The sequence below is a fragment of the Lotus japonicus genome, chromosome 4 (assembly GCF_012489685.1).
Source record: "Lotus japonicus ecotype B-129 chromosome 4, LjGifu_v1.2".
In the NCBI taxonomy this organism is placed as follows: Eukaryota; Viridiplantae; Streptophyta; class Magnoliopsida; order Fabales; family Fabaceae; genus Lotus; species Lotus japonicus.
Genome location: NC_080044.1, coordinates 32,220,638 through 32,246,498, shown reverse-complemented (window position 1 = coordinate 32,246,498; position 25,861 = coordinate 32,220,638). Strand labels below are relative to the sequence as shown.

General features: G+C 37.6%; 1 protein-coding gene across 1 annotated transcript; it reads left to right on the top strand.

Moving 5' to 3' along the window:
* Positions 1 to 378: 378 nt before the first annotated feature.
* On the top strand, positions 379 to 24,175 carry LOC130710547 (DNA-directed RNA polymerase 1B, mitochondrial-like). The gene is made up of 19 exons (XM_057559854.1): positions 379 to 1,353; positions 1,855 to 2,109; positions 2,190 to 2,323; positions 2,416 to 2,482; positions 2,666 to 2,724; positions 3,014 to 3,131; positions 3,237 to 3,350; positions 15,827 to 15,958; positions 16,054 to 16,470; positions 18,191 to 18,241; positions 19,137 to 19,207; positions 20,345 to 20,429; positions 20,625 to 20,777; positions 20,863 to 20,937; positions 21,925 to 22,014; positions 22,153 to 22,200; positions 22,581 to 22,695; positions 22,798 to 22,901; positions 23,402 to 24,175. Exons 1-19 carry the CDS (start codon positions 394 to 396, stop codon positions 23,510 to 23,512), a joined length of 3,159 nt encoding a protein of 1,052 aa, XP_057415837.1. The 5' UTR covers positions 379 to 393; the 3' UTR covers positions 23,513 to 24,175.
* Positions 24,176 to 25,861: the final 1,686 nt, after the last annotated feature.

Sequence of the window (25,861 nt, the reverse complement as noted above, 5' to 3'; positions counted from 1 at the left end):
AAAAAATTACCTGTTTTCCGCATAAAGTTTGCTTTTGGTTACTAAAGTGACACCTGGAAATCGGGGTGTTACATAGATTTCAATCAAGATAATGAATCTTTCAATCGTTTGTTCAAAATGCACCGCCGTGGTAGAGGCACCACTGCTAGTGTTTGTTCAAAGTGCACCGCCGTGATTCACTTGTTGAGGAACTCACGGTAAGCCTCTAAAGAGCATTTTGGAGTTTTCAAGTAGGGTGTGGGAAAATCACTTCCCTTTAAATAATGTCTTTTCAAAGTTCAAACGCTCGGATTCGATTATTTTTTCTTTCCAGATCCGAGAAGGGCCCCGGGTCATAACCGAATCCGGTTTGGAATTTAGAGGCTCGTTACAAGCAAGTCATAGCTTAGGTTTATGAAGGGTTTAAAGGCGGCTGCTACTCTTCGCCTCCTACTGTTCTTCAAAATTTTCTCGGGAAATGCTCATTCATTTTCTCATGTCCCAAACACCTTCCACCTGCAACTGAAACTTCATTTCCTCGCTTGCATCACAAACATGTGGACCAACATAGTCAAGCGAACCTCCTCAAGGAAGTTCAAGCAATCCTTCGAATTTCTCTCTTCTTTTTCTTCTCCGCTGAGATTTTCTCAGTACCCGAATTTTCCCGAGAAAATTGTGCCCCTTGAGGTAAACTCGAGGCACCCATTGCTGGGTTTCAATCAAGTTGGTGCCTTTACTTCGAAAAGCAAATTGGGTCGATCCAAGTTTTTGATTTCTGGGGATCCTTTTTGTTTTTCTTCTTCTTCTTCTTCTTCTTCAAGTTCTTTGAAGCTAGCTAGAGGTTATGCTAGCGTTGCTGAGGCTATTGAATCTTCTGATGCCGAATACGATTATTCTGCGTCTGAGGAGGTGCAGAAATTGTTAGAGGAAATGGTGAAAGAAGAGAAGGAAAAACCTCAATTGGAGCCTGAAAAGAAAATGGATGGAGGCATGACGAGCTATAAGTACAAGATGCTTAAGAAGAGGCAGATTAAAATGGAGACTGAGGCATGGGAAGATGCAGCAAGAGAGTATCAGGAACTGTTGGAGGACATGCGTAAGCAGAAGCTTGCACCCAATTTGCCTTATATGAAGTCATTGTTCCTTGGTTGGTTTGAGCCCTTAAGGAATGCAATTGTTGCTGAACAAGAGCTTTGCAAAGATACCCGGCTTCGGTTGACCCATGGTCCTTATTTCAATGAGTTACCTGCAGACATGATGGCTGTGATCACAATGCACAAGTTGATGGGGTTGTTGATGACCAATACAAATGGGGTGGGCAGTGCTAAAGTGGTCCAAGGTGCTTCACAAATAGGTGAAGCCATTGAACATGAGGTATATTGTACTTCTGTACGATATGTGGATTGAAAAAGAGAAATTAATTTGTTGTCTGAACTTATATTCGTAATGTTCTATGCTTCTGTGTTCTATATATTTTATGCTTTTATATTCTATATAGTAACTTTCCTTGATCATTTGCCTTAGTTTGGTGAAAAAAGAGTATTGCTCAAATGACTGGCTGAGCTTTGAAGGCCTTACTTCTCTTGATTGAAACAAATAACACCATTTGCGTAAGATCATTTATAGGGATCCTTCCAATAGTATAGCATGTTATGCATGGTGTTTCTTACTTTCTTCCCTTATGTGATGTAATTAAAATGCTAATGCTCTAGTGGAGGCAATGGTTAATGCGGGGCTATAGCAACCAGCTGAAGTCATGCTCAGTAAATAACGTGGCAATTCCACTTTTTTTAATGTTCAAGTGTGATGTTACCCTCGTGAATTCTCAATATTCAAGTGTTCAATTACTGAATTCTACATTTGTATGTGGATCAGGCTAGGATATACCGTTTTATGGAGAAGACAAAGAAGAAGACTAAAGCAACTGACAATTGTGAAGGTGAATCTGATCTTGCACCTGTAAAAAAAGGTAAATTGACTGAAGAGGAGAAAGTGAAACTGGATAAAGAGAAGAAAAGACTCAGGAGAAAGCTTAATAGTTTAATAAAAAAACAGAAGAACCAACAAGCATTGGGAATAGTCAGGGGACGAGATGATTGGAAGCCTTGGGGACAGGAAGCTCAAGTAAAGGTTTGTAATATTTGAATTGTACATATGAACAAGGAAGGTTTCTCCTCTTTGTGTTACAATGCAGTTACTGCACATTCCAGGTTGGCTCTTGTTTGATGCAACTGTTGATAGATACAGCCTACATACAACCACCTGCCAATCAAATTGGAGATGGTCCACCAGATATTCGTCCAGCATTTAAGCATACCCTTAAAAATATTTCAACTGATTCACAGTAAGATTGATAGCTCTCTTTCATAACGAATATCAATAAATTAAAATTTTGTTTTTTCTTTCTTGAATAATGAATACTCTTAACTTGATTAGGAATGGAAGTAAGAGATATGGTGTCATTGAATGTGACTCGCTGGTTCAACAGGGCCTTGAAAAGTCTGTAAGTGACATTATCCTCTAAGGATTTTTTGTAATTGAATTCATGCCCACATTTCTTTAAGTAGGTTGTTACTTGCTCCCCAGTTTTGTTTTGTTATTGTTTTTTATGTTCCGCAATGCACTTACTTTCTTGTGCATAAATTCATTAGATATATGCTCACATCAAAATGTCTTACATTAACAGGCGAGACACATGGTCATCCCCTACATGCCAATGTTGGTTCCACCTAATAACTGGACAGGGTACAGCACAATTTTGCCCAAATCCTTTTTTAGTTCGATTTATTTTAAAGCTGAGATTTTTCTTTTTCTGTGTTAGCTTAGTTCAATGGACTTGTATAATACCTACTATTTTGATAGCAACATTTAAATCATAAGAACTTGTTCAGACATCTCCATGGTGTTTTGACGTCTTGCTAAGTTTATTTTTTAATTGGATCGTATCGGCATACAACTTGTGAGGCGTGACTAAGTTCTTCTGTTTAATTTGCTAATTTCTAATTTTCTTAGAAATATTGCATTATTTTGGTAGGTATGACAAAGGAGCATACTTGTTTTTGCCATCATATGTCATGAGAATACATGGAGCAAAGCAGCAGCGTGACGCTGTTAAAAGGGCTCCTGTGACTCAACTCAACCCTGTTTTTGAGGTTTGGATTTTTTTTGTTCAATGTTCGTGCATTTGTAAATCAGTATTCAGTTTATGTTCCAAAGTTAATACTTCTAGATATTAATTGTGGTATTGTTGTGTATAGGCTCTGAATACCCTTGGCAGTACCAAATGGAGGGTAAACAAAAGGGTACTTAGTGTGATAGATCAAATATGGGCTAAAGGAGGAGGCCTAGCTGACTTGGTGGACCGTAAAGATGTGAGTATGTAACATGTTTTTAAATGTATTTCTAGCAATCAGGAGTAATTGACTGATTCTATTTTTATTTGATAGGACAAAGACTTTATTTCTTTACCTTTTACCTTTTTAGGCTCCTATATTTGTGTATAGTTTTCGTTATTTTACTCTGCCCTGTAATGTTTTCAATCGAGAAGAATGAAAATACAGCTTTCTTCTAATTTTACAGTATGGGTTGGAGTTCCTGCTTCCCTCAAAATTTAGCCCCTTCTACCAAAAGAAATAATCTTTAACTAGTTTAACTTCCAAGCAAATCCATCTAGGAAGCATGCGTATGAACTCCCCCCTTAAGTACTAGGGTTGTATATTGTTCATAAAAAGTAGAGTGGGATTCTTAGTTTTCATTCCCCTTAGTTCCTAATTGTTCATTATGCGTTGGATACTGTTAGGCATCACATGGTTAGTTTTTTTTTTCATAAGTCAAGAATTGTATTTAAATGTAGCACAATGGGTGCTAAACCCAAATACTAGAGACATGGTTAGTAGGATACAGTTAGTCTGTTAATAACCCACATCGTTTTTGTAAAGGTTTGGAAAATCTTTACCTCAAGCCAGCTTTTGGGGTTGAATTAGGCTGAGCTCAAATTTTAAGATGGTAGCGAATGTTGGGCTTTAACATGACAACATTAGAAAAAAGTTGGAGTAGCAGATATGGGAATGTTAAGATGGATGAATGGCCATGCTAGAAAGGATAAGATATGCAATGAGCGGATAAGAGAAGATATTGGGGTGGAACCTATTGTGTAGAAGCTGACGGAAAGTCGATTAAGGTACATCTTCAAAGAAGACCTATGGAGGCACCGGTGAGAAGGGTTGATAACATGGTATTTAGACCTCTGAAGAGAGATAGAGGGAGGCCAAAAAGAACATAAGAAGATATTGTTAAAAAGGATCTCATTATCAATAATATCCCTTATAATTTGGTTTTTGATCGAACTCAAGGGCGTAGTGTGATCCATATAGCCTACCTCACTTAGTGGGATAAGGCTTTTGTTCTTGTTGTATTAGAGCATATACTATACTAGTTTGATATGGGGCCGATCATATGTGTCCAAGGACCAAGAATCCACTTGGCCTTGTGGTTATCCCATTGAAATCAGCTTTAACCCACAACTTTCCTGAAAAAATCTGTCCTACAATCTCCATGCTCTAGATGTCTAATTATGTGTGTGAGTGTCACGACCCGAAAACCTAAGCCGTGACCGGCGCACAGACTACCACCCTAGTCTGGCAAGCCTCATCCTCACAGAATCATTTTCCAAACAATTTATTCAACATAACCTTGTACACTTAATTTATAAAAACACCAGAATCTCATTTGTAATTTCAATAGTTACAAAATGATAACATCTGCCAATAAGCTCTCCCATAACCAGTATTTCAGGTAAAATATAAAATCAACTCGAGCACTCAAGTGCCAACTCTTAAAATAAAATAAAAAGTCACAATCCCAAATCTAAATCCACCTAGGACTCCCTATAGCTGCAGATAACCAAGATTAAATAAAAGACACCAATGTGACAACCTGCCCAAGGAAATAAGTCGAATGATCTGAATCTGACAACAATTTGCTACTCAGTTGCCTGAAAATCTGTGGAGGGAAATAAGGAATGGGGTAAGTCACAAAGACTTAGTGAGCAGTCAACAACCACCATGAACAGGAAGGGGGAACAGAATAGGCACGAGTTTTTCTCTCTCAACTCAGTATAAACAGTTTATATCAACAATAATACCAGTTTAAATCATTTCCAGAATGAACTTGACAAAAAAAATCATAAAGCTCATTAATAATCACTTCAAATAAATACAGTTAAAATCATGTCTTGATATGAAAACATAAAACTATAAATTTAATATCATAGGGTCACACATGTAGAACCGTGAGGCGGCTCCATCTCGTTGATAGCCCTCTCCTCCTAAGGGATGACCTATCCGATAAGGGCGACTCCATCTAACGGATAGCCCTTTCCTCTCTCACATCATATATCGTATCGTATCTCATCGGGGGAAGCTACATCTCGTTGATAGCCCTCTCCGTGCACTGGCGGCTCCATCTAACGGATAGTCCTCTCCTCCCGATCAATCTAGCTAGGTGCACTGATAAGTCTTCCCATTCATATAAACCCCCAATTGTCAAGGTTTATGAAAGGAAGAGGAATAAGAAAGCTGATTAAGACAGCTTCTGCTAGCTGTTAGTTCAGTTAGTTATGACAGCTGTAGTTAGATGACAGCTGTAGTTAGTTACTCAGTAGTATAAATACACTTGTAAGAGTTAGTTTGTTCAGTTTTTGGGAAGTTAGAATCAGTTTGGGTTCTGGTTAGTGGTAACCAATTTTGGTCAGTGGTGACCAAGTTCCATTTCTTCTCTGGCTTCTTGCATACGTTTGGATTTTCCCCAATTTTCTGTAATCCTCTGTTTCTTCAATAAATCTATGAACTAGAATCACCATTGATTCTAGGGTTTTCAGCAGATTGTGCAATTCTCAAATTAGGGTTTGGTACCAGTTTTATCACTGGTATCAGAGCACCGATTCGGTGCCCTGTGAAGCTGCGATACTCGATTTCTGTACATGGTGGAGACGCGGAGCATGGCTAGGAGCGTTGATCAGCACGATTCAGGTGAAGATGGTTGGAGGCACGAGAGTGAAGCGATGCGACTGCGGATGGAGATGTTTGAAGCTCGCGCAAAGCACATGGAAGATCGCACCCTGCGAGCAGAGGAGCAAGCCCGCAGAGCGGAAGAGCAGGTTCAACGTTCTGAAGAACGATTGAACGCATTTCAGGCGAATTTGCGAACCAGAAGGGAGCGGAATCGCGAGGAAGTTGAAGGAGAATGGGATGGAATTCGCGAGGTGCAGGAGGAGAGGAGAAACAGGGTTCCATGGAGGAAATTGGAAATCCCTGTGTTCTCAGGGGAAGATGCTTATGGCTGGACCCAGAAATTGGAGAGGTATTTCCAGTTACGTGAAGTGCCAATGGAGGAGAGAATGCAAGCTTCCATGGTGGCTGTGGAAGGCAGAGCATTGAGTTGGTACCAGTGGTGGGAAAAGTGCAATCCCAATCCAACTTGGGAGAGTTTCAAACTGGCTGTGGTTAGAAGGTTTCAACCTTCTATGATTCAGAACCCATTCGAGGTTCTTCTAGCTTTGAAGCAAGAAGGTACAGTTGAAGAGTATGTAGAGCAGTTTGAGAAATATGCAGGGGCTCTGACAGAAATTGATCAAGATTTTGTCAGGGGAGTTTTCTTGAATGGACTAAAAGAAGAAATCAAGGTGGAACTGAGGTTGTTTGAGTTACAAACTTTGGTGGAGGTGATACAGAAAGCTATTTTGCTGGAACAGAAACACTTGGTGCAAAGCAAGCAAGGAAGTGGTAATCAGCAGAAATCCACAGGTACTTTTAGAAGCAATTCTTACAGTAGAACTTACAATAGAGACTCAACTGCATTTGGTGACAAGAAAGTAGAATCTACTTCTGCTAGTAGTGTAGCTAATAGCAACAAAGTCTTGCAAGTTGGAGAGAGTCCTAAGACTAGAGGAGGAGATTATAAACACCTCACCTCAGCAGAGATGAGGGAAAAAAGAGAAAAGAATTTGTGCTTTAGGTGTGATGAGCCTTATACAAGAGAGCATAAATGTAAAAATAGACAGCTGAGAATGATAATTCTGGAAGAAGAAGTTGAGGATTCCTTGGAAGTAGAGGACCTAGATTCAGGGGAATTTAACTCATTGCAACTGTCCTTAAGTTCCATGGCTGGATTAACTTCTGCCAAGTCTTGGAAAGTGGAAGGGGATGTGAATAATGATGCTGTGGTGATCTTGCTAGATTGTGGAGCTTCTCACAACTTTATTTCTCAGAAGTTGGTGGATAGGTTGGGTTTAAGGGTAAATGAAGATACTGCTTTTACAGTTGAAGTAGGGGATGGGCACATAATTAAGTGCAGAGGTAAATGTTCCAAGTTGAAGATGACTATTCAGAAGCTGGAAATTGTTCAAGATTTTTACTTGTTTGGGTTAAAGGGTATAGATGCTGTTTTAGGCCTGGACTGGTTAGCTAGCTTGGGTGAAGTCAAAGCAGATTTTGGCAAATTGGAATTGACTCTAAAGAAGGATGGTGTACAGTATACTATCACTGGAAACCCTTCACTAACCAAATCAGAACTTTCCAGTAGGGCACTCATGAGCTTGTTGAAAACAGAAGGAGCAGGATTCCTTGTTCATTGTAACACTTTGGCTGAAGAAGGCAAGAAAGAATCTGCCATTCCAGAAGAGTGTAAGGATTTGCTACAGGAATTTGAGGATGTATTCAGTGATCCTCAAGGATTACCCCCCAAAAGGCAGCATGATCATGCAATCCATTTAAAAGAAGGGGCAGAAATTCCCAATCTAAGGCCATATAAATGCCCTCATTACCAGAAGACTGAAGTGGAAAAATTAGTGTCTGAAATGTTAGAAGCTGGTGTCATAAGGCCTAGCATTAGTCCCTATTCCAGCCCCATCATCTTGGTCAAAAAGAAGGATGGAGGGTGGAGGTTTTGTGTTGATTACAGGGCCCTCAATAAGATCACAGTTCCTAATAAATTCCCTATTCCTATCATTGAAGAGCTGTTAGATGAACTTGGAGGAGCTTAAGTGTTCTCTAAGCTAGATCTGAAATCTGGCTATCACCAAATCAGAATGGTGGAAGAAGATATCCCCAAGACAGCTTTCAGAACTCATGAGGGGCATTATGAGTTTCTTGTGATGCCTTTTGGTCTCACCAATGCCCCCTCCACATTTCAGGCCCTCATGAATGAGGTATTGAAACCATATTTGAGGAAGTTTGCATTGGTATTTTTTGATGATATCCTAGTTTTCAGTTCAGATATGGCTACACATGTTCAACATTTGAAATTAGTTTTAGAATTGTTAGCCAAGAATTCCTTGAAGGCTAATCAAAAGAAGTGCAGTTTTGGTCAAACTAGTTTGGGATATCTTGGGCATATCATATCTGGAAATGGAGTGGCAGCTGATCACACTAAGGTAGAGACCATGAGTTCTTGGCCTCAGCCTAAGGATGTGAAGAGCTTGAGAGGATTTTTGGGCCTCACTGGATATTATAGGAGATTTGTGAGGGATTATGGAAAGATTGCTAAACCACTGACTGATTTGCTGAAAAAGGACAGTTTTCAGTGGAATGACCAAGCTCAAAAGGCTTTCTTGCAGCTGAAGGAATCTATGGTTAACTTACCATTGCTTGCTGTCCCTGATTTTTCCAAAGAATTTGTGATTGAAACCGATGCTTCCAGCAAGGGTTTAGGGGCAGTTCTGATGCAAGAAGGCAGGCCATTGGCTTTTTGGAGCCAAGGACTCTCAGCTAGAGCTCAACAAAAGTCAGTGTATGAGAGAGAGTTGATGGCCTTAGTCCAAGCTGTACAGAGGTGGCGCCACTACTTGATTGGCCATCATTTCATAGTAAGGACTGATCAAAAAAGCCTTAAATTTCTTACTGACCAAAGGCTTTTCACTGATGAGCAGTTTAAATGGGCTGTCAAATTGATTGGGCTGGACTTTGAGATCCAATATAAACCTGGGGCTGAAAATTCAGTGGCAGATGCTCTTTCAAGAAAGGGAATGTACTCAGCTATTTCAATGGTGTCTATGGAGGATTCAGAAGCTTGGACACAAGAAGTTCAACAAGACCCCAAGTGGTTGCAGGTCATACAAGATTTGACAATCTCTCCTACTGCTCATGCTGGGTTTGAGTTGAGAAAAGGGGTTTTATATTACAAAAACAGGTTGGTATTATCTAGTAGCTCCAACAGAATTCCTGTTATTCTTGCTGAGTGCCATGACACACCTGCAGGGGGGGCATTCTGGATATTTCAGAACCTATAAGAGGATTTCTAGTTTTCTCTACTGGGAAGGCATGAAGAAACAAATTCAGCAGTATGTTCAAGATTGTGACATATGCCAAAGAAGCAAATACTCTACCTTGGCTCCTGGGGGCTTGTTGCAACCTTTACCTGTTCCAACACAGGTTTGGTCTGAAATTTCTATGGATTTTGTGGGTGGTTTGCCTAGGGTGAGGGGCAAGGATACAGTGCTTGTTGTGGTGGATTGCCTCACTAAGTATGCACATTTTATTCCACTCGGGCATCCTTACACAGCTAGGGAGGTTGCTTCTGTTTTTCTCAGAGAAATAGTTAAACTACATGGCTTCCCTACTTCAATTATCTCTGATAGGGATCCAGTGTTCCTCAGTCATTTTTGGTGGGATTTGTTTAAACTTTCTGGTACCAAACTGAAGCTAAGTACCTCTTATCACCCCCAGACAGATGGGCAAACAGAGGTGACTAATAGGACATTGGAAACTTACTTGAGATGCTTTGTGGGCCATAAACCAAAGGTCTGGTTAGATTGGATTCCTTGGGCAGAATTCTGGTTCAATTCCAATTATAACAGTTCAGCTGGAATGACACCTTTTAGAGCTTTGTATGGTAGAGAACCACCAATCTTGGCCAAAGCTGGTCTCATCCCCTCTAAGGTAGAGGAAGTTAATCTTCTTTTTCAACACAGAGATCAGATTTTAGAAGAATTGAAGCTTAATTTGAACAAGGCTCAAGGTTATATGAAGGTCCAAGCTGACAAACATAGGAGGGATATTGAATTTCAGGTTGGGGATTGGGTCTATTTGAAGCTACAGCCCTACAAATTGAAATCTTTAGCTACCAGACCTTGTGCTAAATTGGCCCCTCGATTCTATGGTCCCTATCAGATTGCTGACAAGGTTGGACCAGTCGCTTACAAGCTTCTTTTGCCAGACCATTCTAAGATACACCCTGTGTTCCATGTGTCCTTATTGAAGAAAGCTCTTAAGCCCAATCAGCAACCTCAACCTCTACCCCCTATGCTTAATGAAGAACTGGAGCTTGAAGTTCAACCTGAGGATCTCATAGCTGTGAGGGAAGATCTTCATGGTAATGTGGAGGTCTTGGTCAAGTGGCTGGATCTTCCTCCTTGTGACAACTCTTGGGAACAAGCTGCTGTGCTGCAGGACAAGTTTCCCAGTTTTCCCCTTGAGGACAAGGTCATTCTTTTAGGGGGGGGTATTGATAAGTCTTCCCATTCATATAAACCCCCAATTGTCAAGGTTTATGAAAGGAAGAGGAATAAGAAAGCTGATTAAGACAGCTTCTGCTAGCTGTTAGTTCAGTTAGTTATGACAGCTGTTGTTAGATGACAGCTGTAGTTAGTTACTCAGTAGTATAAATACACTTGTAAGAGTTAGTTTGTTCAGTTTTTGGGAAGTTAGAATCAGTTTGGGTTCTGGTTAGTGGTAACCAGTTTTGGTCAGTGGTGACCAAGTTCCATTTCTTCTCTGGCTTCTTGCATACGTTTGGATTTTCCCCAATTTTCTGTAATCCTCTGTTTCTTCAATAAATCTATGAACTAGAATCACCATTGATTCTAGGGTTTTCAGCAGATTGTGCAATTCTCAAATTAGGGTTTGGTACCAGTTTTATCATGCACCTAGGCCGTTACCTTCGTTAACGGCTACGGGGTTCTATCAAGGATCCCCAAAACCGTTTTCTCAAACCAGTTTAAGTCTCATCAAAGTCTCAAAATCAACTTTCCAAGTTCATAATCTCAGTTTCACATAATTTCCAAAATCAAAGCAATATAAATTATTTTCTCATGTTAGTTCAGAATCAGACTCGGATCAACTTCATAAAACCAGCTTTCAGATAATTCACGAATTGCAAAACATGTTTCCCCAATTTAAATAAATAGGTAATTTATCAAAATAATCATAAATAACAATTATTGAGTCACAAAATTATGCCACAATGATTGAAAACCACTCACAATACGACGAATCGACTGAACTGCTCTCAACAGCTCCACGTCAACCAAACGCACCACTAGCCAACGAATCTGAACACCAAAATTTAACTTCAAACCTTCAGCCTTAATTTTCTTATGTCCTACTACCCATGAGCAAGTACAAAATCCCCAATTATATACCCAAAACCCTAAAAACAATTCTACTTAATTATAACATATGCTATAATACTATTCTTTAAATTTATAGGTTGTGGGAATACCTCCATGACATCACAAAGCAACTCTGCAGTGGGTACTCTTCTCCTTCCTCATAGCACAAACCCTAAGTCCCAATCTTTATCTCAAAATCCCTTTCACTTGAACATCAAAATTCTCCTTCAAGAGAGTGTGGTTTTTTGCAATAGGATTTGGTGTGGCTTTTCATGTGTAGAAGTGGAAGGAAAGGACGAAACAGTGGAGGGGATGCAAGTCGCATACGGAGGCACAGGAAAGCAATTCTAAGAGAAAAGAAAGAAGGATACAAATTTGAGGTTTCTTTTTGTTTGTTGTTTTGGAATTGGTAATGGTAATTGGGGTGTGGGCTGCGTGGTATAAAGGTAGGCTAGGTTAGTTATATTTTTTTTTCTTTCCATTTTCTAATAATAAAAAAAAATATAATTATTGAAACGGGTCGTTTCAGTGAGAAGGGTGTGTTAAGATCTCACATTGACTAAAGTTATTGCTAAAATAGTCTGTGTAAATGCTTGGGCAATCCTCACAAGCTAGCTTTCAGAGTTGGGTTTGGCTTGGTCCAAATTTCAAGATGTTAACGTCCCACATTCACTAACATGGTCTTGGATGAAGAGTTGCTAAAGCAAGTAGAGGAACCACAGTAGAGATGGGAGGTTTCCATAGTTATCGATCGCGGCAAATCGCGGCGCTATCGCGCCGTCGCGTCGCGTCGCGGCCGCTCACCGCGATTCTGAAGCCATCGCGGCTGTCGCGCCGCAAATCGCGGCAAGATCGCGGCCTTATCGCGTGAGATCGCGGCGCCACAAGAAGAAGATAAGGTACAGTTGTGGAAAAACCTAAATTGCCCTTGAAATTTTATAATTAGGTTAAACTTTGAGGGCAATTTTGGGATTTCGCACATAAATAAATGAAACGCGCGTTTCATCTCTCCCTATTCATCTTCTTCAGCTTCTTCTTCAGCGACAGAACCCATGGCCACTGCGATCTTCTTCAGCCACCTTCCACCTTCGATCAGCACCCATGGCCACCGCCGACCTCCGACAAGCATTGTCCAACTTCCGACGAACGCTGTGAGGTGACTTTCAGCCAATCTCCGGCGACCACTGCCCTTGGGCCTCTGTTCTGCTCTGTTTTTTTTTATTTTTCTTTCCTTTCTTTTCCTCTTAATTTTCTATTCTCAATCAATTCATTTTGTTACCAGTTCTCTCGCATGGCATCCTCTTCCTCCTCTCTTCTCTATCATCTCATCTGTTTGTTCTAGATTTTAAGTTATATTTATCATTTTTTTAGTTATTATATGTATATACTATTATACTATTAATTATATAAAATTATATATGAAAAATCAAAATAGCGGCCATCCCGCTATGCGCTATCCCGCTATCCCACTTTTGGGGTCGGCCGCTACGCGCCGCTATCCGGGATTGACTACTATGGAGGTTTCCTGGAGAGAAACCGGGCTGAAGTCATGAAATTGATTATGCAGAAGCTTTGTGAGGTGAATCTTGAAAAGGAAACAGGTACAGCAAGGTCGAGCACTAGAAGAGAGGAAGAAGTGACAGCCACGGGAAGATGGTTGTAGAAAGATCCCAGTTACCATTCCCAACCTTAGATGGTGCTGGCTATCGCGAGTGGAGGGCCAAATGTAAACAGTACTTCGTTTTGGAGGAGGTGCTTGAGAATCGGAAGGGAAACTGCTATTATTGATAGAAATGGAAGGGACAACATTTGCATATTGAAGGCATTATAGCATGAACTGAGACGAGGAGAATCTTGATTGGAGGCAGGTTCTATAGATGTGGGGTGAAGGTTTTGGGATGTGAACTATGATGACCCATTGTCTAAATTACCATGATGGAAAAAAACTGGGTCATTGGAGGATTATTTGGAGTTATTAGATAAACTATTAGCCAGGGCATATGTGTATTCTTGGGAGAATTTGAGCATTTTCTTGGGTCATGGCTTTGAGCATTTTCTTGGGAGAATTTTGAAGTTCTTTGGAAAATGCAGTAAGGCTGCATATGCCTCAGTCTGTCCAAGATGCCTTGGGGGTTTCAAGGCCATAAGAGGAGATCTTGTTAGAGTTAACTGGGCAAGATGATGGGCAGGGATATTCAGTCACTCAGGAAACAGAAAAATTGATGAGATCTGTTTCAAATTCTGCAAGTAATGGAATGAACACTACAACTCAATCCAAGACCGAAACTGATTCTGCAGAATACAAGATTGACCCTAGCATCATGCATAGTCCTAGTGCCAAGTCGGACGAGATGGTAGGGGCAGCAGGGAAAAACAGTAAGGGTTTAAGACTATTGCCTGATGTTGAGTACAATGAGAGAAGAAGAAAAGGGATTTGTTTTACATGTGAAGAAAAATATAGTCCTGAGCACATTTTCAAAAATGAACACATTAGGTGATGATTTTGCCAACAGCACAAGGCACGTGAATTGAGGACTGTGAGGATGCGGCCCATTATGAGAGAATAGGGTGATTTTGATGGGTGGTCAACTTGTAAATTCTGTTCACCCTGAGGACAAGGTGAATGTTCAGGGGAATGATGTTAGGTATACATTAGTAGCCAAAACCCAATAGAATAATAACAGAATGGTAGTTATTTAGTTAATGGATTAATGAATAAGGTATATTTCCTATAATAGGAAGAAAGGGTGAGTGAAGGGGTCTTTGATCAACTTGACAGTCAGGAAGTTTTAAGAGAGTCCAGAACCTCTCGAATGTTTTAGGGGACTTGTATTGTTGCAGAGTTATTTATTTTTTGCCCTAAAATCAATGAATTACGAACCAGCTGTATCAGTTTGCAACCCTTACTTTTAAATGTTTGAGTTTTAATTGAAGACGTGAACTTGATATTGACAGTGAAGTTTAAAGATCGTTCGCCCTTTGTATTGTTTCAATTAATTTGAATATAAAATTAAAAGGCTAAAAGACATACCACTTTCAGACCAGTTATCCACTTTTAGACCAAATTATATAAGAGACCTCTATCTTTGTGATAAATTTTTATAAGATACCCCTTTCAGACCAGATATCCTTGATTCAGTTGCTGGTTTTACATGTTTTGTTGAATATAACTTGGTAGTTGGATTTGAGATCTGTGCTGAAACTTGCTTTCTTCCCCATTGATATGAACTATGGTATTGTTGTTTGATGGTTTCATAATTGGTAATTCTTTTAACTTTTGAATTCCTGGGGGGCTTAACTTCATATGACAATCATAGATACATAAAATCGATGGATTGGTTTGATCTTTGATGTTTTTCATTTTGACCTTTTAATGAAACAAGTTGGATTTATAGTGTCAGACTGTCAGGTTCTTTGATTCATTTGTTTAAAGAACATGCATTTATTGGCTGTTGGGCATTGATAATTGTCAGGAACCGATTATCCCAAAAGCTTAAGCTATTGGGTAAGTGACACAGTAATGTATTTAAATTATATTTCTAAGTGCCCCCTCACGCAAGAGCCCATTAGGCTTGAAGCGTTGACATTGCACAGACCCACTCACCTTGTGCTGAATTTCAACTCTCTTTTTTATTACAATAACTAGGGGCAACAAGGATTAAACTCTAGACCACTTGGTCTTGGAGGCTCTGATACCCTGTCAGGAACCAATTATTTCAAAAGCCTAAGCTATTGGGTAAAGGACACATGAATGATTTTTCGATTATATTTCTAAAATTAATATGTGGATGACTTGGCTTTGTCCTTTTATGCTTTAGATTGTTTGGTCTGAATTGCAAGAAAAGCGTATAAATGTCAAATGGAGGTGAGAGAGAAAATGAACGTACAAATTTAATTATAAGGAGAGATAATTTCAGGACAAATGCTTAAATTGCTTAAGCTTTTGGGATGGTTAATTCATGGCATAAGATTAGAGCTTCTATGATCAAGTGGTCTTGTATTTGATCCTTTCCGCCCTCATTCTTCTAATAAAAGTAAACTTTTACTCCTTGTAGGTGGGCCTTGTGTGCTTCAAGTCCAAATGGCTCGTATGAGATGTGCTAGAGATATAGTATAGAAGTCATTTATGTGTCGTCACCTAAAAATCTTACCGTTTGGGATAGTTGGTTCTTTTTTTTTTGACAGATAGGATAGTTGGTTCTTGACAATATATATCTTAACACATTTTTTATCTTATATGTAACACAACATGGATGGAAGTAATCACAGTAATTTTTTTTGGTTAATATCTTTCATTTTATAAACTAAAATTAAAAAAAGAAGAAGATGTTGTATGCTTGTATCCAGGTCATGTTGTTTCTGCATCAAAATTAGTTGCCTTTCCTTTGTGCCCTTTTCTGTTCCAATAATGCCTCTTCACTTCCATAGCTTTTTGATTGACTTTTCTTTTTCGCCTAAAAGGTTCCCCTCCCAGAGGAACTAGATACAGAAGATGAAGCGGAAATTCGAAAATGGAAATGGAGTGTAAAAAATGTCCGAAAAGAGAATAATGAGAGGCATTCACAGCGGTGTGACATAGAACTTAAACTTGCAGTAAGTTGTAAGCCTGCTAAAGAAATTTAGTTATATCAAATTCTTTTCATGAGAGGTTGCATATCTTCATTTTTCCATTGTTTTTATGGCTCCAGGTTGCGCGAAAGATGAAGGATGAAGATGGCTTCTACTATCCTCACAATCTTGATTTCCGAGGACGTGCATATCCCATGCACCCATATTTAAATCATCTTGGTTCTGATTTATGCCGAGGCATACTTGAGTTCGGTGAGGGACGCCCTCTAGGGAAGTCAGGCTTGCACTGGTTGAAAATACATCTGGCAAATTTGTATGCTGGTGGTGTGGACAAGCTATGCTATGATGGTCGAATAGCATTTACTGAGAACCACCTGGATGATATATTTGATTCTGCAAACAAGCCTCTTGAAGGAAAGCGGTGGTGGTTGGAAGCAGAGGATCCTTTTCAATGCTTGGCAGCTTGTATCAATCTCGCTGAAGCATTGAGAAGCCCCACTCCTGAGACTACAATGTCTCACATGCCTGTACACCAGGTACCTTTGTCTGAGATGTTAAAAATAGTCATTTGGGAGCATATATATTATCTGATTGTTCAATATAATTCAAATAGAAACTCAGCTACCATTTTTAAAATACTTTTCATCTAAATTGGAGAACAATAAAACCATTTCTTGCAGAATCAGTGACCTCTAAATTCAATTTGTGTTTTGATGACATATGTTCATCTGAGTGGAGCATGTTTTCTTTTTGTCAAACAACCAATTATCCCAACAGCTTAAGTTTTTGGGTAACAGCCACATGAATGGTTTTATATTATATTTCTAACACGCCCCCTCACGCAAGAGCCCACTTGGGCTTGAACCGTGAATAATGCACAGGCCCACCAAGCATGTGCTGAAATTCAAAATTTTATTAGAAAATTGGGGGCGACAAAGATCAAACTCTAGGGCTTTTGGTCAGAGGCTCTGATACCATGTCAAACAACCAATTATCCGAAAAGCTTAAGCTTTTTGGGTAACAGCCACATGAATGGTTTTATATTATGTTTCTAACACTTTTACTTTTTGGGAGAAGTATAGGTGTTACTCGAGTGCTCACTAAGAAATGGGAATGTTATAATAATCACATGTTGGATTCTTATTTGTGTTTAGCTTATCATCAATCACATGGTATTGCTAAATTTTTGTCCACCTATCTATTTAGTTTGTCTTTGCACATCCCAACATTGTTAATGTTGGAATATATGTAAATGGTATACCTACACAAGTACATTGTGTTTATTGGGTAGAATCATATGGTTATTACTTTTGGTTATTCCTATTTTTACTCCACATAGATTATTGGTTACTCTAATGCTGATTTGGCAGTTTCTCTTATTAATATGAGATCCACTTTTGAGTATTATGTGTTCATTATGGTTAATCTAATATCTCAAAAATAAGAAACAAAATGTTATTGTGAGATCAAGTGCTGAAGCCAAGTATTGAGCCATGGGCATAGGTACTTGCAAACTTACTTAGCTTAAGCAAGTTTTTCAAGAACTCATATTTGAGGAAGTTAAATAGATGACATTTACGCTTGACAATCAAGCTATATTTAATATTGCCTCAAATGCTATGTTCTATGAAAGGATCAACCATGTTGAGACAGATTATTATTTCATTAGAGAAAATATTGTATATTGAGACATCACCACTTACTATGTTAATACAAATGACCAACTATTAGATGCTTTTACCAAGTCTTTGAGTTTCTAAAAAGAGTTACATATTTAACAAGTTTTTTGTGTATGCCCTAATAGCCCTATATGCTCTAGTTTGAGGGAGAGTGTTGGATTATGTGCAAACAGTATAAGTACATTGTATTGATTAGACTGTACTTTCTCAATGTATATTATCTTTGGTGTATAATTGTGTTAGAATTTGGATGTTTTGATATGCTCTTTTGTTTTCCCCTTTCTCTACACTATAGCTGTTGGAAAAATGTCGCGTGTTAATTTGATTTATGTTTGACCTATATTTTTTTTTCTGGCATACTTGTCTTTCCTAATTAGTATCATGCTCTTTGAATAATGAGAACTTGAGGTTTTCATATGAAAGCAAGACTTCAGGCATCAATTGCCTTATTGTATTGATTGCAGAACTAAACATTGTATGTATTTGTCTAATGAGGTTGAGACTTTTAGGTCACCAAGCATGATCCATGCTTTGGTATTTCTTTCCTAATTTTGATTTTTTTCTCCCTACTTGCTAGGATGGTTCATGCAATGGCTTACAACATTATGCAGCACTTGGGAGGGACAAGGTACTATAAACATTAAATTTTTACTTTTATTTAATATAATTTCCAAGTATTGGTTTTTGTTTGTGTTTCTATGGGAGTCTGATAAAAATTCAATTTGGAATGCTCTTTATGTAATAAACAAACCTTTTATTGGATTGCAAGCTCCTTTGTTGTGTCTTATGTGAGAGTACTAGGATATGGTTTAGGTTGAGTGTTTTTAAATATCATTTAAACCATTAATTCTACATTTTTATTTTATTTTGTCTGACTGCTTGAAGATTTCAAATTGCTGCTAGAAACCGAAAGCAAACAAAGCAAATTCATTTTAAATTTTAAATTATTTGGCTTCATGTTTTATAGTGAATGCCAAATTATATCTATTTTACCAGTCAACTCATATATTTTACCTTTAGCTTATATCTGGAATAATGGAAGTGATTTTTCAATTTAATGATTCTCTCCCTCTCTCTGTTATTTATCTACTCTATCTATCTGTAGAAACATCGTAGTTAGATTTAAACCTAACTAGAGAAAAAGAAAAAAAAAAACAGCTTGGATTTCTTCATTTTACAAGGTTATTATCTTTTCATTTCTATCTGACCCTATCATAATTTGGGAAGTGAGACACTGCTGACTTTAAAATAAATACTTTAAGCCTATAAGATTAATCACAGCATGGATCATTATATGCATTCTTTTTTAAACTTATCATTTTGTCATTCACAATACCTTATCTGATTTCACCCTTTTCAAAAAAAAACCCTTATCTGATTTCACATAAGGTGGACTAACTTTAGCCAATTTCGACTTAACAACTACCCCCCCCCCCCCCCCCCCTTGTTCTTCTGTTTTTTCTCTCTTTATCTTTCTTTACACTGCCTCATCATCCATTCGCTGCATCTTTTTCCTTTTCAAGTTGGGAGCTGCTGCAGTCAATCTTATTGGTGGAGACCAGCCTGCTGATGTTTATTCAGGAATTGCTACTAGGTAATTATCAAAGTGCATCCATGTGCATGAGAACATTACATATACTTGGCTTTGAACAAGTCCTGCAGCTGATTTATGGCTCGGGGTTTATAGTTTTTCATTGAAATAAATAAAATTATAGTGTAGCCTTCATGCCTTCCATTATTTTACCAGTCAACTCATTTATGTCAAGTTTGTAGCGAAGGCTACACGGGACAAGATTAAGCATGTAAACTTTGTTTTGAGTTATACAAACTGATAATGGAAGCAAGGGACTCCTGCTCTCTTGTCTATTTGACCTTTTGTCAAATCAAGTGCTAGAGTGTCTCAAAAATCAAAATATCAGTATTTTAGAATTTCATAAACATATCTTCAGCATATCTTTGTAAAATCTCAGAAGGTCGTTAAAGTATATGATCAATTTTGTCATCCAGTTGAGGAAGCAATCTAAAGAGTCCTGATTTCATTATAGTTACTAATTTCTTTCCTTAATTGGGGTTGAGTTTTAATGAATTTGTTGGCTTGAGCTTATAATGATCACTGCATTACCGCTTGATCTAATCCTTACTATAAGTAGGTATTTGAGCTTTATATTTTCACACGTCGTGATACACTATATCAAGCTTGTATCAGAGTCTCAATTCTCTTCATTCCTCTTCCCCAATGCAATTGCAAGGTATGAGACTTGCGTTCCACATTTGAAGTACGAGACTCTGGTTGGGGTTTATTGGGTCTTGTGCTCTCTTACTACAACCGTTAGCTTTTGTGGTGTGCTTGGAGAGTCCAAGACCTGCTAGCAGATTGACATGTGAACAGCTTTAGGAGAAGACACTACTATTCACCTTTCCTTTTACATTTTTTCCTGACTTTCTGATTCCATTCATCACGATGAGTCAGTTGCAACTGCCATTGCATATATGCATTGTAATCTTTCCTCCAGAAGTGAACCATATGACCATATTCAATACTAATATTACCATTCAGTCTTTACCCCAGAAGTGGAGCATGTGACTATTAAATACTGATATTACCATTTAGTCTTTCATCTATCAATAAGTTTTATGTTTTCCTGTTGGCAATATCATTATTTGTTTTCATACCTGAAATTTGTTTAAGGGATACTGTTTTGATGTCTTCAAGTTTTGTATTATTTTGCAGAGTACTTGAAATCATGAGAAGAGATGCAGAGAAAGATCCCAAAACTAACCCAAATGCATTGCATGCTAGGAATTTGATCAACCAGGTTCCTATTAATTTTATCAAAATAGAATTTTCTTTTCTTTTAGTTGTTTTTCTGTGGAATATTTGAAAATGGAATGTGAGAAGTTCCAGACCAGTTGACTCATCTGACATGTGTTGTACATGAAGTCAAATCTATTTGCATATGTGCTAGCATCAGTCTATATCAACTGAAAACTCTCATTATTGGGAAAATTAGGTGGACCGAAAGTTGGTGAAGCAAACAGTGATGACATCAGTCTATGGAGTGACTTACATTGGGGCCCGAGACCAGATCAAGAGGAGGTTAAAGGAGCGCTGTGCCATCGAGGATGATGCACAGCTGTTTGGTGCTTCCTGCTATGCAGCAAAAGTATGAGAATTTGATTCAGTGGAGTAGTATGTGAACATTTTTAAATCATTTATATTATTTGTTTTACTTACTCACTATTTTATAGACCACCCTTACCGCCTTACAAGAGATGTTTGAGGCAGCAAGAAGTATTATGGGTTGGCTAGGTGATTGTGCAAAGGTATGACTAAGTTTGTGTTGAATAGCATTACTTACAAGAAAGAGTGAGTGATTTAACTATTCATTGCTGTAAAATATAGCTGTTGTGAATAAAAGGCTAACTAGCGACTTGTAACATCAATTGTCTTTTGACTATCCTCCTGATATAATTTTCTTTGTTTGATCTTGTTTATTTAAGTTCCATATATGTTATGTTTTCCCCCCAAATGATTCTCTTTACTCAGTTAGAATTTGTTAAGAAAGTTATATTAGAGAGGGGCGAGATACCAGCCGGGAAAAGTTTAAGATGTTCTACATAATAAATAAAAAAAATGCAAGGAGTATAGAAGTTGATTGTCTACTCTGTAGAAGTTTGCGGCCAACAGCACTCAGTGAGCTGTTAATAGTATCTGAACAAAAGTAGAGATTTGTTATCTCTGTCAGGGTGGAAACTCCTATTATTTCACTGTTTTCCAGAGGTCATGCTTAAAACTTGGTCATGCTAAAAACTTAAACTATATGGCAAATGACTTATGAATGATTTATATTATATTTCTAATATGCCCCCTCATGCAAGAGCCAACTTGGGCTTAAGCGTGGTCAATGCACAAGCCCACCTACCATGTGCTGAAGTTAAACTTTTTATTAGAATAATAGTGGCAACAAGGATCGAACTCTAGACCACTCGGTCATAGAGGCTCTGATACCATGTCATGAACCAATTATCCCAAAAGTTTAAGCCATTGGGTGAGGCACACATGAATGGTTTTATATTTTAGATTTCTAACAGCCCCCAACAGTTTTTTGATGTCCTTAGTTGAGGATCTAGTTGTATAAGAAAAAAAGAGTGTAATTGTTTTGAAAATTGTGAACCTTATCGGGCCTTTTCATTCCACTAGTTACTTTTGGCATGTTTTATTTCCTACGTTCCCTTGTTTCAATGTTGATTATGCTTTGACCTGTATTGCATCACAGTTATTCTAATGGTTCAACTTTGAACATGGAATAGGTGATAGCTTCCACAAACCAAGCAGTCCGATGGACCACTCCCCTTGGGCTTCCTGTAGTACAACCTTATCGCCAACACGGAAGGCATCTTGTAATTTCCTTAACAGTATCCTAAATTTTTCCTTTTTCTTTTATCTTTTTTTTTTTAAATTCTATATAAATCAAATAATCTAGCAGTAGCTGTCATGTTTCTTTATCTCACAACTATGGTAAATTGGATATGATGCAGATCAAGACTTCCCTTCAGGTATTGACGTTACAGCGGGAGACTGACAAGGTAACTATATATTTGTCCACAGTTATCCCAGGTTGACATTGGCTCTAAGTATATCCTAGGTGCACCTTGACCCTGACTATTTGAGATGCAATTAGACCCCAACTTTTGTCCCATATGTGGTCTATTTCTTAATAAAAATGACCTGATAAATCCATGCATGGCATGGGCATACATGCTAGTTTCCTTGCATATCATGATTTATTTTCTTATTTAATTAGGATTAACAGTCTAATATTTAGCATAAATAAGGATTGTTGTTTTGTCTTTAGCAATAATATCCATTGTAGCATTCACATCAATGTTAATATAATTTTATTATTACAAATATTACTTTCCCCTCTTCTGTATCTAATAGTCTAAATCCAATAACCTTAACACAGGTCATGACTAAAAGACAGAGAACAGCTTTTGCCCCAAATTTTGTTCACTCTCTTGATGGTTCTCACATGATGATGACTGCAGTTGCTTGTAAAAAAGCAGGGTTGAACTTCGCAGGTGCTTACTGGTTTATATAACTGACATACACAGTCATATATGTTGTTTGTCTTTCTGTTTTTATTAGGAATTCAAGTTTTATAAATGAATGCTTGATTGCAGGGGTTCATGATTCATATTGGACACACGCGTGTGATGTTGATGAAATGAATAGGGTACTGAGGGAAAAGTTTGTTGAACTCTACGAGGCTCCAGTATTGGAAAATGTAAAGTATCTTGCATCTTCTTTTGACAAGCTTCTTCAATTTTGATAAATGCCACTTTCTGGTCCTGCTTTTGTTATTTTTCCTTATTTTCCTGGTTTGGGTCAAATATGCTTTTGAAATTCGGAACACCGCCATTCCTAAGAACTAGATTGCCTTGAACAGAACCTTTACTTCAGTCCACTCTGACATTATCATTATCACTTATCTTTTATACACAACTGTTGGTCAACTGAGTCATATAGTATAACCTTGTGGATTGCATCCTTTGTTTGCTTCTGAAAGTTCTGATTCTTTCAATAATTGCATATCTTGTAGCGTCTAACCTAACTTTCTACTTGACAAGATCAGTGAATGTATACAGGTCTCAGAAATTTTTGGTTTATCTGGATGCATATTGTTTTTTAATTTATTGACTCATTATTATTGTCTTGTCTTGTCTTGAATCCCAATTCCCGAATGACTTTGCTGTTTAAGGGTTCCTTGTTTAATCATGAATGCAGTTGTTGGAAAACTTCCAGAAGACTTTTCCCACATTGAACTTTCCTGCCTTACCAGAGAGGGGAGACTTCGATCTTCGAGAGGTTTTGGAGTCTCCCTACTTTTTCAACTAAACTGAACAGGATCTCCAGTTGCTTTTCTAGTACTAACCTGCGGAGTTCAGCCCAACATGGTGAAATATGTATTATATCTACTTACATGGGATTGTAAAAGCCCCAAGAACAGACATGGAGAAGACACAAGTGCAAATACAGGAACCCAATACTTATCCTATATCTGTTTCGAACAAACGCATTTTCAACCAGGCGAGTCCCATGACAGCTGTGTCTCCCAGATCAAAGGATATGGGAAATCTCGGGATCTAAGTTAAGATAATTTGTCTGAAAGAAAGCAGGCTCCAAATATGGCTTTCAAATTGATCCAGAATATTTCTTGGATCAGTTCCAAAGCAAGAAGGTTCCGCATATACAGTAAACACAGATAATAAAGGATTGGAGCACTAGTAATCAATGAGACCAGATCAACCTCTGAGTTCATGATTTGATTTATCAGACTAGTTATGAAAAGGTGATCTTCTCAGATGTGCAAGCTTCAGTCTCCATTGCTTTCCTCTTGTAAAGAAAAGCCTAAATTATTTTTTGTCATGGTTACTGTAATATTTGATCGTACACTGTTCATTATTTGAATTGATAAATGTAAATACCAATAAAAAGGTCAGAGCTTACACACCTCATTTTCTTTCTCTCATCTCAATTCTACTCTTATTTTTCTCTTCCTATCTCCTCTTATTTTTCTATCCCATCACATATCATACCACTCTTTTCTCTCTCTTTTCTTCATATATCACTTAGACCATCTCCAATGGTTTCAACATTCAACACCCTCAACACTCCACTTTTTCTCTTCCCAACACTCCACATCACCTTCTCTCTCCAGTTCAACACTTCATTCAACTTTTACCCACTCCAATGGTTTTTCATTCAACACCCTACCCCACCACTTTTTTTATTTCAAATTTTGATTTAATTTTATATTTTTCTTTTTATGATTTCATAAAATTAAAATTTTCGATAAAAATTTAAATTAAATAAACTATTATCGATTTAATTTAATTTAATATTTTTTTAAATTAAATTAAATTAAATTAACGTAATATTTTTTAACGTAAATTAAATTAAAACACTTAATAATTTAATATTTTTTTAAAAAAATATACACAATAATTTATTTTATTTTATTAACTTCAAATGGAAGAAAAGAAACTAAGCACACAATAATATATTTTATTTCAAAGCAAAGGGGATAATAGAAAGATAATAAGATGAATAAGATGATGGAAAACTTGGTTTTTTTTTCTGTGTCCAAATTAAACGAACCAAGTATCTATTTATAGAGAAAAAAAAATCATGAATTTTGGTAAAAAAATTATATTTTTAAATTTTTTTTTTGAATGAAATAATTGAGTTGGAAATATTAGGATAAACGAAAATCGCCCGGACCAATCAAACGGAGCCACGTGTTGATCTGCAGCCCCTCTCTCTCCACTGGGTTCCACACGCAGGTTTCAACTATGTTGAATTTTTTCAACTCCTCTCTCTCCCTTTCAACTTTCAACACTTCAATTCAACACCATTATTTACCCCTTTCAACACTAAACACCCCCCTTTCAACACCATTAAAGATAGTCTTAGGTGGATGTGGATTTCATGTGAAGTTAACTTTATTTAAAAGATTATTATTTGAAATTGGCAAATTCTGCATAGATGTGACCTGTCATGTGTTTATTCAAACCCCTCGCTTAATTGGTATGATATGCTTGACTAAAATATGACATTAAGTCTTTCCGATAGAAGTTTAAAATAACTGAAGACGCGATTTATACGATATTCCAGAAGACCAGAATGTGTTCTTGAGTCTGCTGTATGAGTCTGTCTCTTTTTAGACAGATGTTGATTAAATAATTATTGACTAATAATAAGAAACTCACTTGAGAGAATGAAAAGATTTATGTTTTTTATACAGGCTTATTGAAACTTATTACTAGAAAATGCACCAAGTAAGTTCTAATAAGTGTTCATTGGTTTACATCTAAACAGGCGGACTATCCAATTGAAAAGTTAGGAAGTTGTGGCATGAGTTTCGTTTCGTTCCAACGAGCAATTGTCTTCTTTTGGGGGGCCAAGTTAAATAAGTTTGATTAAATGCCGATTTATGCTTGTGGGTTTGCAAATCTATATTATTAATATTTGAAACATTTGTACCAAAAATAAATATTTGAAACATAAAATAAAAAGTAATAATAATATTTTATTAAAGGGTAACATAGTAATTATAAAAACACCCGTCTCATTTATCCTTTCATTCTCCCTCATTTTTCTCAATAAAAACAAATTAAAAATCACCTCATTTTACCCTAACGTTCTCTCCTTTTATATTTATTCCTCTCATTTCACTTCTACATC

What these genes read in the sequence shown, in the direction of transcription:
- LOC130710547 (XM_057559854.1), top strand. Translation starts at nt 394, where the DNA reads ATGAAGGGTTTAAAGGCGGCTGCTACTCTTCGCCTCCTACTGTTCTTC. An exon ending in GACAGGAAGCTCAAGTAAAG is followed by an intron (nt 2,110 to 2,189) that starts GTTTGTAATATT and finishes TGCACATTCCAG; the next exon opens with GTTGGCTCTTGTTTGATGCA. An exon ending in AGCAGGGTTGAACTTCGCAG is followed by an intron (nt 22,696 to 22,797) that starts GTGCTTACTGGT and finishes GCTTGATTGCAG; the next exon opens with GGGTTCATGATTCATATTGG.